This window comes from Panthera uncia, chromosome X (genome assembly GCF_023721935.1).
Source record: "Panthera uncia isolate 11264 chromosome X, Puncia_PCG_1.0, whole genome shotgun sequence".
Taxonomy (NCBI): domain Eukaryota; kingdom Metazoa; phylum Chordata; class Mammalia; order Carnivora; family Felidae; genus Panthera; species Panthera uncia.
This window is the reverse complement of record NC_064817.1, coordinates 92660956-92679741: the sequence shown is the minus strand read 5'-3', so window position 1 is coordinate 92679741 and position 18786 is coordinate 92660956. Positions and strand designations below refer to the sequence as shown.

General features: G+C 39.9%; 1 protein-coding gene across 1 annotated transcript in view; it reads right to left on the bottom strand.

Annotated features, from left to right (window-relative positions):
- Positions 1-3965: 3965 nt before the first annotated feature.
- WDR44 (WD repeat domain 44) overlaps positions 3966-18786 on the bottom strand; it is an 81173-nt gene continuing 66352 nt past the window's right edge. Inside the window, exons 14-20 of the mRNA XM_049644756.1 lie at positions 15527-15649; positions 11312-11503; positions 11028-11129; positions 10447-10562; positions 9465-9592; positions 8307-8441; positions 3966-5142 (exon numbers count right to left, since the gene is read on the bottom strand). Coding sequence (XP_049500713.1) covers positions 5048-5142; positions 8307-8441; positions 9465-9592; positions 10447-10562; positions 11028-11129; positions 11312-11503; positions 15527-15649 — 891 coding nt within the window. The 3' untranslated portion in view covers positions 3966-5047. The remainder of the gene's footprint in view (positions 5143-8306; positions 8442-9464; positions 9593-10446; positions 10563-11027; positions 11130-11311; positions 11504-15526; positions 15650-18786) is intronic.

Sequence of the window (18786 nt, the reverse complement as noted above, 5' to 3'; positions counted from 1 at the left end):
AGATGTTCTCATCCTGCCACATCAAGGCCATGATGAAATTTTCACAGGAGAAATTGGAAAAGAAGGGAATATGGTTATTTTTTTTTTCAGAAGCTAGGTTTATTCACTTTAATAGATGGTTCACTTCTCCAAGATGAGCAGACTATACTTTAAAGTTATTCCACAATAAAAATTTTATTTAAAATAGTGTAAAGGCACCTGGGTGGCTCAGTCAGTTAAGCGTCTGACTTCAGCTCGGGTCATGATCTCACAGTTTGTGGGTTCAAGCCCCACATTGGGTTCTGCACTGACAGAGTAGAGCCTGCTTGGGAGTCTCTTTCTCTCCCTCTCTCCCTCTGCCCCTTCCCTGTTCATGCTCTCTCTCAAAATAAATAAACAAACTTAAAAAAATATAACGCAGGGTAGCTGGAGGTATGAGCAAACTCTATCTGCTTGGACCACCCACTGCATGATGGTATTTGATTTGTTTGGGACTCTGCAATATATCTCTCCCTTCATGTCCACACTCCTACCCCTCTTGACCCCCCTTCCCACTGGCCCTGCTGTGTCAATCTGAATGTATTTCATATGCATGAATCTATAGCAGAAAAGTGGCTGTGGTTAACAAGGGGAGCCTGGGTTCCCCAGGAGCATAGATGACTCAAATCTGGACAACAAAACGGAACAAAACAAAACAAAACAGGCAAGGCTTCAGAACTGAAGGGAACAGGAGAGCAGTTGAGGAGAGGGGAGCTATTAAGCAGGAGTTAGCTCAAAGCAGAAGACAGTGAAGATGTCTTGGGAAATAACAGACAAAGATTTTAGGCTGGGAGGAGAGGACTAGAGGCCAGGAAAAATGATGCCATGGAAGTACTCCACTTCTCTGCCTCACCTATGGCTTACTTTTAAAACTCTGTTACCCATATTCTCCTCGCTGCTCGTAATATTAGGTGAACAAAGATTGGCCTGACATCAACTGGCTGCCACGAGTTACTAGGAGGGGGAGAACAGACAGGGGTTAGGATGAGAAGGGGCATTTCTAGGGCCACAGGCACAAGACACTTCCAAGCCTCTTACTTGTTTCTCTGGGCATCTTCTCCACCAGATCGTGAGCTCTTCTGGCACAGGAATGCTGCCTTATTCTTCTCTAGTCCCAGCAGTGCTCTGCATACAGTAGGTGCTCAGTAAACATCTGCTTAATGAATTAGTAAGTCAGAGAGCTAGAAACCGGCAAAACTGGGCATGTTTTTCTTTTGACAAGTTATGGAAACATTAAATCCCAAACATGTCTTTACCTTGAATCCCCATAGTAATGATTTAAAAATATTCCGATTGGGACACCTGGGTGGCTCAGTTGGTTAAATGTCTGACACTTGATTCCGGCTCAGGTTATGATCTCACGGGGTTCATGGGTTTGAGACCCGTGTTGGGCTCGGCGCTGACAGTGCAGAGCCTGCTTGGGATTCCGTCTCCCTTTCCCTCTTGCCTGCTTGCCTGCTCGCACTCTCTCCCTCTCTCTCAAAATAAATAAATAAATAAAAACTAATAAAATTCTGATGATTTGATTCTTTTTCACAAGTGGGAATATCTGGTCTCTGATTCTCAAAATCATACAACTGAAATTGGAATTTGAGGGATAATATATTAATGTTAAACATGCATTTCAAAGAATAAAAAGTCACTGCCCAGCTGTATAACTTGAAGATCGGAGAAAGTGGTATGCTAAATTATGTTGTCATTCATATTGGAATCCCAATTAAGGTAAACAAGAGAGAGAGAAAAAAGCTCAATATGACTTTCAAAGAGCTTTTGATAAAATGTGCTTTTAAACTTGTTTGTCTAGCACAGATGTTCTCATTCTGCCACATCAAGGCCATGATGAAATTTTCACAGGAGAAATGGGAAAATAAGGGAATATGGTTGCTTCCTTCAGAAGCTAGGTTTATTCACTTTAAAAGATTGTTCACTGCTCCAAGAAGACTGTACTTAACTTTTTTCTTAGTATTAAAATGTTCTCTTTTCTGAAGAGGTGATGGTAGATGGCTTTTAAAAATGTCAACTTGGCAAAACAAAGAATGTTGGTACCTTATGTCAATCTCTCAAATGCTATGCATCCGTGAACTCTCAATGTTTAGAAAGCGTTTCTATATGCTGTTTTTGGGCCAAGGAGGGTCCAGAGGGCACCCAGGGATTTGGGAAAGACAGTGAGAAATATACATTTGTTGACTACATCTACTGGCTAGACACCAAGCTTTACACATACATGATTTCTCAGCAAATCTTACAATTTCAGTTAAGTGTTCTCATAGTACAGATAAGTAGAAATTAGTACAGGATAAATAACTTACTCAAGGAATGTACTAATAGAGGAAACCAAATCTAAGTTTATCTGAGTCTAGAATCTGTGCTCTTTCCATCTGACTTTGGCTCAGGTCATGATCTGGCAGTTCATGAGTTTGAGCCGCATGTCGCATTCAGCGCTGACAGCTTAGAGCCTGGAGCCTGCTTTGGATTCTGTGTCTCCCTCTCTCTCTCTCTCTCTGCCCTTTCCCCGCTTGTGCCCTGTCTCTCTCTCTCAAAAATAAACCTTAAAAAAAATTTTTTTTAAAAAGAATCTGTGCTCTTTCTTATACCACACCACTTATTACAGTGAGTTTCTAATCCTCATTTTAGGGAAAAAGATCATTCAGTTTTTCTTTGTATACATCTTTTTCTTTAAACAAAAAATTTTTTACTGTTTATTTATTTATCTATCTATCTATTTATTTATTTATCTATCTATTGAGAGAGAGCGTGCACGTGAGCACGCACGAGCTGGGGAGGGGCAGAGAGAGGGAGACAGAATTCAAAGCAGCCTCCGCGTTCTGAGCTGTCAGCCCAGAGCCCAACATGGGGCTCGAACTCACGAACTGCGAGATGGTGACCTGAACTTAAGTCAGATGCTCAACAGACTGAGCCACCCAGGCACCCTAAACAAAAAATTTTTTTAATTTTTATTTATTTTTCAGACAGAGACAGAGAGAGCAAGTGGAGAGGGGCAGAGAGAGAGGAAGACAAAGGATTTGTGCTGCCAAACCAAAGCCCGATGCAGGGCTCGAACTCAAAAACAGTGAGATTATGACCTTAGCCAAAACCAAGAGTCGGATGCTTAGCCAACTGAGCCTCCCAGGCACCCCTCTTTGTATACGTCTTGATTCTGTTTTCAAATTCACTTTGTGATTTGTAAACCTGCAGTGTATTTATGTAGTGATAGCAAACATTCTAAAAACTAAACTGAGCTATGTCAGTGTTACTCTCTCAAACTTGCATCCCAACTATTTTTTGCCTTTTTGCTTCAGAAACCACATAAAACCTACCAGGAAGTATTCATACGGCAACATCCCAATCATCTGCAGTTTTAACGATTAGCACCACAGTGGACTACAAGTCCTCAGGCAGAAGTCAGTGAAAGCCAAGCTGCCTTGAAGAGTTGAAGACATCAAGCTCTTTGAAACACTAGACCGTCCTACTGCCACCTAGATCTGGAGACTAAAGACACTGACTGGTTAGCAAGCCAGTGGCATAACAGCTCCATGTGTCAGGCAGAGTACAGAAGAGTGAGCAGAGAGGGCCGGGAGGGAGGAGAGAATAACTCCGGAAAGAGGAGGAAAGCAGCACGGGGGGGGGGGGGGGAGTGGAAACCAAGGCAAACTAGAATATCCAGAACACTCCAAGACCATGCTCATTGATAAGGATAGGATCATGGCTCCCTGACTTCTCACGTAGATACCGAAAACAAATGCAATAAAGAACACATAGACGTTCAGATGAACTCTTATTCAGAAATAGAAAAAAACTATTATGTTTCTTAAAGGTATGTAGCCAATGCATTATAACGGGGTCTAAAATCTGACCTTCTGCTTGCTAAAAATCAAAGCATAAAACAAGACCTTGTTTTTCTTACATTGCTCAGTTTGCCAAAGTCATCAGAAAATAAAGTCACATATTTAACAAGTGTTTGGCGACCAACTTTTAATATACATATTTAATTTTCAGAAACATATGCTAACCATCAACAACATGATCAGGGTTCCATTGCCCCAGATGTTATTTCATTGGTACATTATATCAATATTTACAAAGGCTTTCAAATTCAACAACACAAAACAGAACAGCTTAATTTTTAAAACTACAATGCTTTAAAAAAATGTAAACAGTTCATTTTTACATTATTGTAAAAAAGAAGACTCACTCCTTAATGCGGCTTAATTTTTTTAAGTGAGCAAAGCCTGGTGCTCATGGATAAAGAATGAAAAGAATCCTTTACATAGAAACATTGTGCTCCAGTGTGGCAAAAAAAAAAAAAAAAAAGAAGAAGAAGAAGAAGAAGAAGAAGAAGAAGAAGAAGAAAAAAGAACAAAGGAAAAGAAAGAAAAAGGCAAAAAGAAAAAAAAAGAGAAAAAAAAGAAAGAAAAATTATGTATATATACATACAAAGAAAAGAACCCTAAGTCCACAATTTAGACCACAAAAAAAATCTTGTCTCCAAATTGAGAAATTTATAAAAACCATTTACACATGGTTGTTGACCTATTGAAAACCTGTATAACATTTTCAAAACAGTAACTCAGTCAATACCACTTCTCTGAAAAATGAAATTCTGTGCAAAAGAAATTGTTTAAGCTAGAAACAAGACTCCCCCCCTCCCTGTAAGGGGCCAAAAGGGCCACTGAAATAATTTAACTCTGTTAGATTTAGTGCATGTAACCAAAAGGCACACACATGTGATTAATATATTAATATATTTTCATGCAGAAACCTGTGCATGTTCACAATTATATAACAAAAACACAAATATAACAAAACATAAAGCCTAATGTTTGGCAATGTTATTCTAGCCACATTTCTTTCTAATCTATCAGTCCAGGGTTTAGAGCTCATTAACACTGCCTCTCAAAAAATATATTATATTTGAACAACTTCCAATAAAAATTAAAAAAAAAAATGTTAGCCTGAAACAGTATATTTTTTTTCAGTTCTGATACATATAGAAACTTACTGATATGTTTATTTTAAATGTCATTTCAAATTAAGATACATTTTTCCTTTTGTTAATAAACACTTTGATAGCTCCAGTGAAGTCAGCAGAAAGAAGAACTTCTGTATTATCTGTCTTCAGAATACCTTAAAAGCATAAAAAAAAGTTTTTAGTTGATTTTAAAGGAATGTAGAGCCTGCCATTATAAGTGTCACACGCTCATGACCCCACACCTTTTCCCCACGTTTTGTCTTTTTCTTTTTCTTCAAGATTTTAAGTAATCTCTTCACCCAACATGGGGCTCGAACTCACAACCCCAAGGATCAAGAGTCACACGCTCTATTGACTAGACCAGCCAGGAGCCCCATGGTCTTTCTTTTCTAGCTCGCTCCTGTAGTCCTTTCACTCTCCTGTACCTCTCCTCCTCTGTGAGGCTCACTTCCCCTTACCATATCTTAGCTGGTCTTTCCCTGGCAGGGGATTACAGTCGCTAGGGGCTGGATGCCTGGACTTACTGCCAGGCAGCAGAGGCTTCGAAACTGCCCATTGCTTCACTTCAGGGCAAGAGGCTACTGTGTGATTCAGCCCCAGAAATGGAACGCTGGCAGCATGGGATCAGCTGGGCAAGTGTGTTGCTAACAGGGGTCTCTAATGAGGTTGACAGTGAGGTTCACTGTCAGGCAGACATACTGAAATCGCCATGAAATGAAGTACGTACGATCGCTCTGGGAATGCTGACAGAGACTTTTTGCCTCTATGGTTTGTACTGGAGAGCCAGGTCGCTATGCTGAATGGCAAAAGGCTTACCTCTTATTTGCCGTAAAAAGCATTTAACAAACAAAATTCTCGACTCTACTATGCATAGGCAAAAACCGTAGATTTATGAAGTACTGATTAATAAGGAAGAAAATAATCTAAACTTTAATTGGAAAGTTGTGCACAGAACGAGTTAAGACCAAATGGCTTCATTTAGATTTGCTAAAAACACATCCTAAGCCTGTGAACATTCCTTACCACCCTTTGGCGTATCTCAAAGTTGTCCCATGCGGCAGTAGCAGCAGCAAAGGACTTGAGATATGAGACATGAGAAAGGCTAGAGAAAAAATAATTCGTCATGTACAGATAAATGCTTTATAAGATATGACAATAATGAAGATGACTGGTCTACGCACCAGGCATTTTGCTAGACACTTTATATATTATACGTTCTTTTTCGTTTTTATTACAACCTTATAAACTAGGTATTGTCACTATTTTCTACATGAGGAAAAATGAAGTGTAAATTGCCAACTATGTCAGAAATAGAGAGGGCAATCAGATCTATTTTATGATTTTATACCACGAGTTTCAGAGTTTATTCTTAGATTTTACCTCAATAGGTACAAAACGGCAAACAAAATCTGAGTATGACACATTAAAAGTTGTGCCTTTTTAGAAAGGACCCAGTGAGTTAACTGAACCTTGTTAATATGGTACAGGGTTTTTTTTTTTTTTTTTTTTTTTTTAAAGTTGGCTTCATGCTCCCACAGAGCCCAATGCACGGCTTGAACTCATGAACCTGAGGTCAAGACCTGAGCTGAGATCAAGAGTAGGACACTTAAACCAACTGGGCCACCCGGGTGCCCCAATATGGTGCAGTTTTGAAAAGTTTTTTTAAAAACTTTTTCGGGGTGCCTGGGTAGTTGCTCAGTCAGTGAAGTGTCGGGACTCTTGATGTGGGCTCAGGTCATGATCTCACGGTTCAGGAGTTTGAGCCCCGTATCAGGCTCTGCGCTGACAGTGCAGAGCCTGCTTGGGATTCTCTCTCTCTGCTCCTATCCTGCCCTCTCTCAACAAATAAACATTAAAAAAAAAAAAAAAGCCAGAAATTTCAGTGAAATGTATACAGGAGTTGTATAGAGTTTATATAAAAAGGTATTACTGGGAGAGAAAAAAAAAAGAAGAAGAAAAAACCCCAAATGCCTTAAAAGAGAATGCCAGATCTGATTCAGAGAAAAAAAAAGACAAAAGAAAAAGAAAAAAAATATTTTCAAACAGGCGGTTTAGTAAAGGTAATCCTGACTTGGTGTCTTTTTAAATCTTGTGACTGAAGGGAGTACTAGGCTGAAGTTGATCCCTGCTCTTACAGAAGAAATACTGTATTCTGTGCAGTGTACCGTGCAATGACACAAGGGAAACCACCTGAGATTAAATGAAGTAAAAATACTTGAGAACTCTGAAGTATTCAAATACTTTAGGAAGCCCCGTTTGTGCACTGTATCTTCTGTTGTGTCTTTGAAAGTCTCTAAAAGGCCTAGTTGTAGGCCGTAGAACAACAAAGGGATTTAATAAACTATTCTGGAACTTGTCTTAATAATACAGATTTGTTAACAACTAGTCCAAATTTAAACGGTCTCACCATACACTTAAGGACTAGCAGGGACCATTTTTATTTAATGGGCACCTAATACTACTTGTTGGTGGTTTCTTTTCACTTCCTAATCTGATCATTTTTTTTTTTTTAATTTTTTTTTTTTTTTCAACGTTTATTTATTTTTGGGACAGAGAGAGACAGAGCATGAACGGGGGAGGGGCAGAGAGAGAGGGAGACACAGAATCGGAAACAGGCTCCAGGCTCCGAGCCATCAGCCCAGAGCCTGACGCGGGGCTCGAACTCACGGACCGTGAGATCGTGACCTGGCTGAAGTCGGACGCTTAACCGACTGCGCCACCCAGGCGCCCCTGATCATTTTATATAACTGGAATTACTCCTCATTTCTCTAGGTGTATGCTGCAAATCGCAGGAAAGCAAAGGCTTGTAAATAGCTATGTATCTGAGAAGTTACAAAGCTATAAATTTGTGGCAAGTAGAAAAAGCACTGCTTTCATTTTGGTTTAATTCATTTGTTCAACACGTGCTTATTAGGACCAAGTAGAAGCAGGCAAGCGCTGTGCTAGGCCCCGGCACTCCAACAACACACAGGACATAACAAGTCTCTGTTCTCAGAGAGGACAGTCTACTAGAAGAGGCAGATAATAAAGAAATTTTGTATTTGTATGTCTTGTTAGCATGTCTCCAAGGGAAACAACTGCCCGTAAAAAAAATTACGAACTTTCAAAATTTTCATTTTTAATTCCCAGATAAATTTAACTGAAGTAAAACTTGCAAGCAATAGGTTACTGAAATAGTCACAAAGGGATACGACCATCACGTTGTAAATAAGAAGTATTCTCTGTACTCATGAAAACCTCATAATACCCGATGTAGGTCAATGAGACTACTAAATGCTGGCTAGAGAAAACGTAGGACAAACAAAATAGGAGTACCTACCAGAGGGCATGGTATCCAAAGCTTCGGCGTCTTCACCTTTTTCGTTCCCTTCTGACTTTTCAGATTGCACATCCAAAGACAACATCAAACTTGGGTTTGGAGCAAAGATGGCCGACGTAACAACTGCATTATGTGCTGGGGAAAATAATTTACTTCAGATTAACTCATAAATTTGATTCTAAACATCAAGACAAAAAGTGTCATATGCAAAAAATATAATAGTGTATGTTTATGTTAATATCCTTTAAAATAAAATATCCCAAAAGTAGGGGTACCTGGGTGGCTCAGTCGGCTAAGCAGCTGACTCTTGATTTCGGATCAGGTCATGATCCCACAGTTCAAGGGATCAAGCCCTGCGTCAGATTCTGCACAGACAGTGTGGAGCCTACTTGGGATTCATTCTCTCCCCCCACCCCCGCCTCTCCCCGCTTGTGCGTGCGTGCGCTCTCTCTCTCTCTCTCTCTCTCTCTCTCTCTCTCAAAATAAACATTGAAAAAACAAAACAAAAGGATATTCTAAAAAAAAAAAATACCTCATACAAGCGTACCTCAGAGATACTGCAGGTTTTGTTCCAGACGATTGTAATAAAGCAAATATCACAATAAAGCAAGTCAAATGATTTTTTTTGGCTTCCCAGTGCATATAAAAAAATATGTCTACATGTACTTAGTCTATTAACATACAACAGAATTAGGTTTACAAAAACACTGTACATACCTTAATTAAAAAATGCTTAATGCTAAAAAGTAGTAACCATTATCTGAGCTTTCAGTGAGTCATAATCACTGATCAGTTCACCATAGCAAATATAGCCAAAGTTTGAAATATTACAAGAATGACCACAATGTGACAGAGAGACACAAAGTGAGCAAATGCTGTTGAAAAAAACCTCCCAATTTATAAAAAACGCAGTATTGGCGAAGCACAAAAAAATGAGGTATGCCTGTACAAATTCTGAGATTCCATGACCTCCCAAATTTTAGACAAGTATAGGTTCTTCCTTGGTATGGAGAAATCAAACAAAGCCGAATACAAAGCAAAAGCGGTTATAACTGCCAAACTGTCTCTGAAACAATGCCTACACAAATTTACTCAGAGTACACCTCCACTTTAACCTTATTCGCTTAAGAAGTCACACAAAAGTAGGCATTTACTTACCTTTAATACCTTCCCAAAAGTCATTACGGTCTCTCCTGACTGAAGTAAACTTGCTGAGGTCATGGTAAGTACTCCAGATATAAACATACTTATCTTCTGAGCCACTGACAAGGTAGCTAAAATCATGGCTAGATTTGGGAAAGAAAGAAAAAAACCTCAGTTTGGATTTATTTTTTTTAAGTTTCCCTCTATGAGTGCTTCCTCCTTGAAAACACCTAAGCAAACACCCGAGAGAGCTTGTTGAAATATAGACTCCTAGTCTCACTCCAGAGGATCCGAACGTGTAGGTTTGACACGGAGGCCAGAGGCGTGAGGATTTTCGTTAAAGCTCTAGGTAACTGTGCTGCTAGCTAACCCACACTGGGAGAAACGCCCACGTGAGACAGGAAAGAGAGGAGAATGCTTTACCAGTTACATTTCCCGGTAATTACTGGGTAATTCAAGAAGAAAGGAGAACCGTGAAGAAAAGGGCTGAAAGAAAGAGGGCTCTAAGGAAGAAGAGGCAGTTCTTCCAGGAGAGTCTCCAGACCCCAAATTAAGAGTTCAAATAATACTGTCATGCAAAGGCGTAAATACAGGATACTGTACTTTAGGGTGTTAAAATGCCTTATTAGCTTCAGTACCTAAAAGGATAAAGACCATGGGTGGGTGGCAGATAAACTTCCTCTTAAAAAGCTTACATAATAAAGTACAGATGCACAAATTCCAGAGCTGGGAGTCTTCTAATCCTGGCGCTGCCACTAAGCAGTGACTTTAGACCAGTTACTTAATTTTCCGAGTCTGGGTTTCTTTGACAGCAGAATAGGGGCAATTCTAACTGTATCTACTAAACAGGTGGATAAGGTAAGTACTGAATGATAATAACAAGAGACAGCAGTTGTAAAAGTGTGAAGAAACTAAACATAAGGCACAGATCAAAGAAAATATGGGAGCAGGGGAGAAATAGTCTAGCTCTTTTGGGAATTTTTCATTGCCGATTTACCTGAAACTTGCTTTGATCTGGCTGCTACTGTTGACATAACCCTTATACTTCATGGACAGTGACAAATCTCTAAGATCATATAGTCTGATTCTGGAGTCATTTGAGGTTACCAGTATCTAAAAATAAATTAAAGAAAAAGTTAAAAATATCATCTTTTTTTTTTTTTTAATTTTTTTTTTAACGTTTTTTATTTTATTTTTGAGACAGAGAGAGACAGAGCATGAGCGGGGGAGGGGCAGAGAGAGAGGGAGACACAGAATCGGAAGCAGGCTCCAGGCTCTGAGCCATCAGCCCAGAGCCCGACGCGGGGCTCGAACTCACGGACCGCGAGATCGTGACCTGAGCCGAAGTTGGACGCCCAACCGACTGAGCCACCCAGGTGCCCCCAAAATATCATCTTTTAATCTACGTTAAGGTATAACCAAAAACGGTATTACGTACACATATATAGCGAGAATATACCTCACAACTACAAAATGCTGTATTTCACATGAGAGAAAATATATTCTTAAGCCCAGGTAGTAAGAGTTTTCAGGAGTCTATATATAGTGTGAAGAGAGATGGTTTTGAATACTTATTACCTTATTTTCTCCGGGTAAAGGTTCAATGCCAGTAATTTTTCTTCCAACTTTGTTGCGTCCTCTGGTAGATCGGACATGTATTTGTGTGTGGTATTTCAAATGCTAAAAAGAAATCACAAATTTAAAACACGAGAATAAGAAGGAACCTCAAAGATCATCTGATCCAACTTGTAGACAGACATGGTGTTATTGGCCCCGATTTATAAAGCCCAGAGAGGATACACCAAGTTTATATAAAACCACTAAGTATTCCATTATGTAATTTATACAAGATAATCATTTACCTCGGTATCATAGAAAATACATCTGCCATCATATGTCCCAATTACTGCGTATTTGCCATTCTGACAGAAATTCGCAGCTGTGATCAATTTTGTTTGACCGTCTACTTCATTCCACAAAGCCACTTTTTTGTCAGGTATGTTCCAAAGGCGGAGCTTTCCATCCAATGACCCACTCAGAAAATACCTGTCATCCTAAAAATGTGGCAAAAGAAAAAGCTTTCGTTTTACCAGATCAAGAAAAATTCATTAGTGAATCAAAACATAAAGCCTATTAGGAAATAATGTTGAAAATATGTAGATCCTGAGGCGCCTGGGTGACTCAGTCGGTTGAGTGTCTGACTTCGTCTCAGGTCATGATCTCATGGTTCCTGAGTTCAAGCCTCGCGTTGGGCTCTCCATTGCCTGCACAGAGCCTGCTTTGGACTTTCTGTCCCCCTTCTCTCTCTGCCCCTCCCCTGCTTGTGCTGTCTCTCTTAAAAATAAATAAACATTAAAAAAAAATTATTAAAAAAAATGTAGATCCCATTGAAAAAATATTATTCTTCAAGCATTATTATTATTATTATTTTAAGATTTTTAAGTAATCTCACTCAACGTAGAGCCTGAATTCAAACCCTGAGGAGATCAAGAGGGCTCGGTTGGTTGAGGGGCACCCAGGTGGCTCATTTGGTTGAGCGTCTGACTCTTGATTTCGGCTCAGGTCATGATCTCACAGTTTGTGGGTTCGGGACCTGCAATGGGTTCTGCGCTGACGGTGTGGAGCCTGCTTGGGATTCTCTCCCTCTCTGTCTCTCTGCCTCTCCCCTGCTCAGGCATGCTCTCTCTCTCTCAAAATAAATAAACTTAAAAAAAAAAAAAAAAGAGGGCTCAGTTGGTTTGAGCATCCAACTCTTGATATCAGCTCAGGTCACGATCCTAGGATTGTGGGATTGGGCTCAGCATGGAACCTGCTTCTCTCTCTCTCTCTCTCTCTCTCTCTCTCTCTCTCTCTCTCTCCCCCCTGCTTTTTCTCTAAAATTAAAAAAAAAAAAAAAGTCATACAGTCCACCGACTGAGACAGCCAGGCGCCCTCAAGCAAACATTATTTTATTCACTAAGAATAACAATTAGAGGGGCGCCTGGGTGGCTCAGTCGGTTAAGCGTCCAACTTCAGCTTGGGTCGTGATCTCGTGGTTCGTGAGTTGGAGCCCCACATCGGGCTCTGTGCTGCCAGCTCAGAGCCTGGAGCCTGCTTCGGATTCTGTGTCTCCCTCTCTCTCTGCCCTTCCCCTGCTCACACTCTGTCTCACTCTCTCTGTCAAAATGAATAGACATTAAAAAATTAAAAAAAAAAACAAACCGATTAGAAACTTCAGTATTCGCTTTGGAAATAGGACTTTCTAATTGCTTTATCATATCCTCAAACTGCTTTTCCCAAGGTATGGATGTTAATGGATAATGTGTTTAGAGTGTATATTGTGTAGGAGAATGGTTCAAGTAAGTTTGAGACATTCTGGGTTCCAGAAAGTTAAAGAGGATTCTCAGTTAACATGCGTTCTCAGTCTCCAAAGGAGGGATAAAGTATGTAGTGTTCTCCAATTTATTTAACCAGGGACTTTCCTGGTGGGGGGTGGTGGTTGGGAGGGAGTCAGGCAGGAACTTCAAGGAGCAGGCCTGGGTAAAAACTATCCTGTAATGATACGTTTGTTCACATCCTCCTCCTCCCTCTGGGATACATGTAAATACTTGGATAGAAGAGTAATGCCGGTTAGCCCACAGAACCAGTTATTTATGTGGGAACTCTGACAGGGTGTCAGTAGGAAATCACTTCAGTATTCAAATTCTCAGTCTCAAAGCAGGGGTTCTCAACAGGGGGCACTTTGGCTCCACAGGGGACAACAAGCAATGTCTGGAGACATTTCTGACTGTCACAACTTGGGGGTGGGGGGCTACTGGCATCTAGTGGGTAGAGGTTAAACATTCTGCGATGCACAGGACTTTCTTCCCTCTACAACAAAGAATTATCCAGCTCAAAATGTCAACAGTGCCGAGGGTGAGAAACCCTGCTCTAAACTAAACCAGGCCTACCACTAAACTAAACTGGTCTAATTTTTGATAACATAAGAATTAAGAGTAAAATAATTGGGATGCCAAAACAAGAAACCTTCCCTTCTCTGCTCAAGGCTATTATTCTTACCCACCCCAGGGCCTGTCAAGAACAATCTACGCAGATTGGACACCTTTATGGCTATGGTAGAGTAGGCTCTGCTCAATGTCTACCAGTAGAAGAGCAGAACAAGTAAAAATACTTCATCTTGGTCTTATAATTCAGAATTTTATTTACATACATGTGTATATGTGTGTGTGTGTGTGTGTGTGTGTACATGTGTGTGTGTACATGTGTGTGCATGTGTTATCTTCATTTTACTATTTCTTTTGTAATTCTGCTACCCTCCTTCCAGGTAACATTACATAAGAGAGTCACATTTCCTAAGAAAATGTCAACACCACACCATCCTTCCCTAGCCCCTCTTAAAAATCCTTCAGATCTGTAGATTTTTAGAATTAGGGCTTTTTAGTTTCCAAAATAGAAACCAAATAAAAGAAGAGAAAAACTACCGGCTAGAGAGGAACCTTAATAAAAAGTACTACATAGATAACCATCACCACCCAATACCTCTCTCTTTCCATCCTGACACATTATAGTTAAAATAGAGGTGAGGGAAGGATTTTGCTCACGGTCGTGGACAGGAATAAAGCCATTCTTTTGTTGCACCTTGGATGACAGGATGGGGGTGTTATTCTGAAAGAAGCCTCAAAAAGCTTGATGGTCAAAACGGATAAGGTATCAACACAGATGAAATATTTTTAATTTGCCAAAGGTCTTAACCAAAGTCTTCTAAGGGTTCAAAATTATTACTGTCTCCATATCATAAACCCGCCCAGGGAGGGAAATTATACTGAGGAAGAAAAAAAGTCCTCTCCTAATCTGGGAAAAAAGGGGAAGAAATGTGAATATATAACCGAAACGTTGCATTAAAATGACAACGGGTGTTAAACATACAGAGATGAGGACGTGACTAGAAATGTTGATTCACACATCCACGTAGGGGAGGGCAAGTCAGGTCGGCTCAAGGCCTCCATTTAGTTCGATCTAGCTAGTGGAGTGACACCACACAGGACTCCTCTTGTGCTTCTAGTTGCGAAGAGCAAAACGTAATTAAAGCCTTACTCACTTGGTGGCTCTATCCTACAAAAACATAAGATAGGTCAGCAATTCCATGATGAATTTTCCTCCTCTGGTTGAAATCGTACCAAATACTTCCTTTTCAGAGGAAAGATAGGGATTTTCTACACTGAAAATGAATAAGGATGGACCTCAAGATTAACAGTATTTTCAGGGGCGTCTGGGTGGCTCAGTCGGTTGAGCGTCCGACTTCGGCTCAGGTCATGGTCTCATGGTTTGCGAGTCCAAGCCCCACACTGGGCTCTGTGCTGATGGCTCAGAGCCTGGAGCCTACTTCAGTGTCTGTGTCTCCCTCTCTCTCTGCCCCTCCCCTGCTCCTGCTCTGTCTCTCGAAAATAAATAAATGTTAAAAGATTAACAATATTTCCAGGGAGCCTGGCTGGCTCAGTCGGTAGAGTAATGGGACTCTTGATCTCAGGGTGGTGAGTTCAAGCCCCACATTGGGCGTAGAGCTTACTAAAAAAATAAAAAAACAAAACAAAAAAACACACAAACCCCTCCTGCAAACACACACACACTGTATTTCCAGACATTACACAGGAATTCAGTATATCTTGTAATGAATTTTGGTCTTTGCCTCTTTCAACCTTTTCCTCTTTGTCTCTTCCCACCCTACCCCTCCCACTATTCTTGCCTATATGCTTCCCTCTTATTTATTCACCTGCTGTCTCCTCTTCTTCCTCCGTCTCTAATCTCTCTCACCTTTAATAGGATACTTTAGTTCTTTATTTATACCCTGCATGTCTTATTAAAGATTTGGGATGACTTTTCATTCTTATAGTTGGACCATAACACTTCCAGTTCTTCCAATACAGATTAACAAAATATTTCCTTTCTAAACAAAATGAAACACTAAATTAAGTTGTCCTTAACTATGTGGCTGTTAATAATTTTTTTTTTTTTCCTATAGTCCAAATGTCCTCCAGAGAAGCCAGGTTCCCTCACCTTCCTTATAGTACAACAAAAAAAATACATAAACAATTACTTACTCTTGGATGGAAAGCTATGGCAGTGACAAAATCTATATGTTGAAAACAGCAAAGGCATTCTCTTCTGGAAATGTGCCATAACCTGACTGTTTTATCCATCGAAGAAGAAAGCAGGAAGTAGTTCTATTGAGAAATTGACATTGATCATTTTATCACCCTATGAAAAAATACTACGTACACAATAATAAAAGCAAACTTTTGGTTTTATGTATCTCAATAGTTTTGTTATTGCTATATCTAGCATCAGAAAGAACAAAAAGATTACCCATTTCTTTTGGAAGATCCCATTTTTTCCCAGTTAAATACCGTATTCTTTTGATTCTAAGACTTTTCTGTATTACCTGTTCTGAAATTAGAATCTTATGATCTAGGTGAAAAAAAAATCTGCTAGGCACTAAGAGAGGACTAAGGTGTATCTTACTTATTATAGTCCGCATATATGGAAACTTAGCTATGAATACAAGGCATCTATTCATTTGATTGTCACTTCAGTTCAGTTACCCTGACATTGGCAACGCTGGCGAATTTTAACTCCCCAGAATTCCCTAATTGTCACTTAAAATGCCTTCAAAAAGATTACCCTATAATGCAGCATGCAAATGAAAAATTACTGTGCACCTGTCACACCACAGGCAAGAAAATGAGAGAAGAGAAATCGTCAAACGTCTCAGAATAGATCATAGAATTTTCAAAGGTAAAAGAGGGTAGTGTAACTGCTTTAGGCATTGTGATGGCCCCATCACCCAGGAACCAAATATTTATCTATCAAATGCTTCAGCTGGCAGAAATTCTTTAACTTTTCAACATAATCTATTTAAGGAGAGAACTATGAGTTATACTGAACGAGGAAACTCAAATGAGACACTATTCTTTGGTATGCCTAAAGGTGCTAAACAAACCAAAGTAATGGTGACATTTATTGAATACTTGCAATGTGCTAAAGACTGTTCTTAACACTATATTATGAGGTAGGTATATGATTATCCCCTTTTACAAATGAGAACACTGAGGCACAGATGCTAAATAATTTGTCGAAGACTACATAGCTCATTGGTGGCAAAACTGAGATTTAAACCTACGTAGTCTGCCTTTAGGTCCAGACTCTAACCACTACACTCTTCTGCAGAGTGCTTAAGTAGAACACATGTTTAAACAAAAAGCCACAAGATGCTTTGTCATCTACTAAAAGTAATAAACAATCTTTAATCTTTGAATGTAAAAAGACTAAGTGCAAATACTGATTTAGATAGGTACTGCAATGATAAATAAATGCTATTTGGGGCTAGTTTTAAAAGTGTACACTTTGTGTGATATGCCTGTTTTTAAATAGATCATGAAACATACAATTAAAAAATTGAACTTTGAGGGGTGCCAGTTGGGTAAGCGTCTGACTATTTTGGTTCAGGTCATGATCTCATGGTTCTTAAAAGTTCGAGTCCCGCATCAAGCTCCATGCTGACAGTGCAGAGCCTGCTTAGGATTCTCTCTCTCCCTCTCTCTCTCTGCCCCTCTGCTGTTCGTGCATGTTCTCTCTCTCAAAATAAATAAATAAACTTTAAAAAAAAAGCCCTGGGGCACCTGGGTGGCTCAGTCGATAAAGTGTCCGACATCGGCTCAGGTCATGATCTCACGGTTCTTGGGTTTGAGCCCTGCGTCGGGCTCTGTGCTGACAGCTCGGAGCCTGGAGCCTGCTTCAGATTGTGCCCCTCCCCTGCTCGTGCTCTCTCTCTCTCAAGAATAAATGAAATATTAAAAAAAAAATTCCCTAAATCTATGGTTTGCTCATTAAGTTGATTTTATTCGATTCTTGCAATAGTCCATTACTTTAAGCATATGAAAGAAATATGAAAACATCCCCTAAAAGTGAAGACACTAGAGACATGCTAAGACGTGTTTCACTATGCCAAGTTCTGTTCAGTAAATACTTATTGAATAAGTGAAATTAAATAATGTTCTTGAATTTCATGATCTTCAGAAGTCAAAGAAATTAGATTCAAACCTAAGTTCTACCTATAACTAGTTTTGTGGTGTCAGATGGGTCAGAGACCCAGCCTCCTCAACTACAAAATGAAGTACCATAGGGGCACCTGGGTGGCTCAGTCAGTTAAGCGTCTGACTTCAGCTCAGGTCATGATCTCACAGTCTGTGAGTTCGAGCCCTGCATCGGGCTCTGTGCTGATAGCTCAGAGCTTGGAGCCTGCTTCGGATTCTGTGTCTCCCTCTCTCTGCCTCTCCCTCACTCACACTCTGTCTCTCTCTCTCTCAAAAATAAACGTGAAAAAAATTTTTTTAAGCAAAATGAAATACCATCTACCTCACAGGTTACTGTAAGAATTAACAAGGTAATTCTCATTACCTGGCACAAAGTTAAGTCTTCAACACGTAGAAAACCCACTATAAATACTGATTACGCTAGATCCTGAAGAGAAACAACAGTAAAATAAAATCTGGTCCCTACTCTGGAATGTCTTACAATCCTGTTGTAAATAATACCTAGAAATGTGCATGAGTAAACAGGTAAAAAAGAAAGTTAAAGAGAAGAACATCCAGACAGACAGATGAAGGCCTTAAGAACAAAAAAGTTCCCTGGAAAAGAAATTCTGCCTTATGATCCCAGAGTGACTCCTGCTGAATTTCTAGCCTGCCAGACTGCCCTACAGATTTCAACTTGGCTACACCCACAACTGAGCGATCCAATTCCCTAAAATAAATCTCCTTATGCATATATGTTCTCTTGGGTGTGTGACTCTGGAGAACCCTGACGGATAAGTGGTCAATGGAGATCTAATTTCTTCCAGTCAGCATTACACCCGTACAAAATATTGGGTTGCTTTAAGAAAATAAAAGGAGTGCAAGGTTCCCAATTATGTGCTTTGTACTTCTTATCCCAGATGAATGTGATTATCAGATTAAGGACACTTTAGATTTCCATCTCTGACAACTCAGATTTCACACAGGGTTGGGGAGGACTATAAAGACACAATCAGGGCTCAGTTTAAAACCAGACTACCAGGTGAGGTCTAAGCTTCTTCCGAGTTAGAGAAAGACATTATGACAGATGGTTTTTGAAAAGCATCCAGAACATGTAAACAAGTACGGCAGGAGTAGCAATTCATAAATGGAGTGATTCAAAGCTGGAGCTCTGAGAAAGCCTGACTTGCCTAAGGAAACCAGCAGTAACTTTGTGGTACGTGAGGTTCTCCTGACACAGTGAAAATATATGGGCAACACTGGTATCTCTAATAGTATTCCGTTTACTC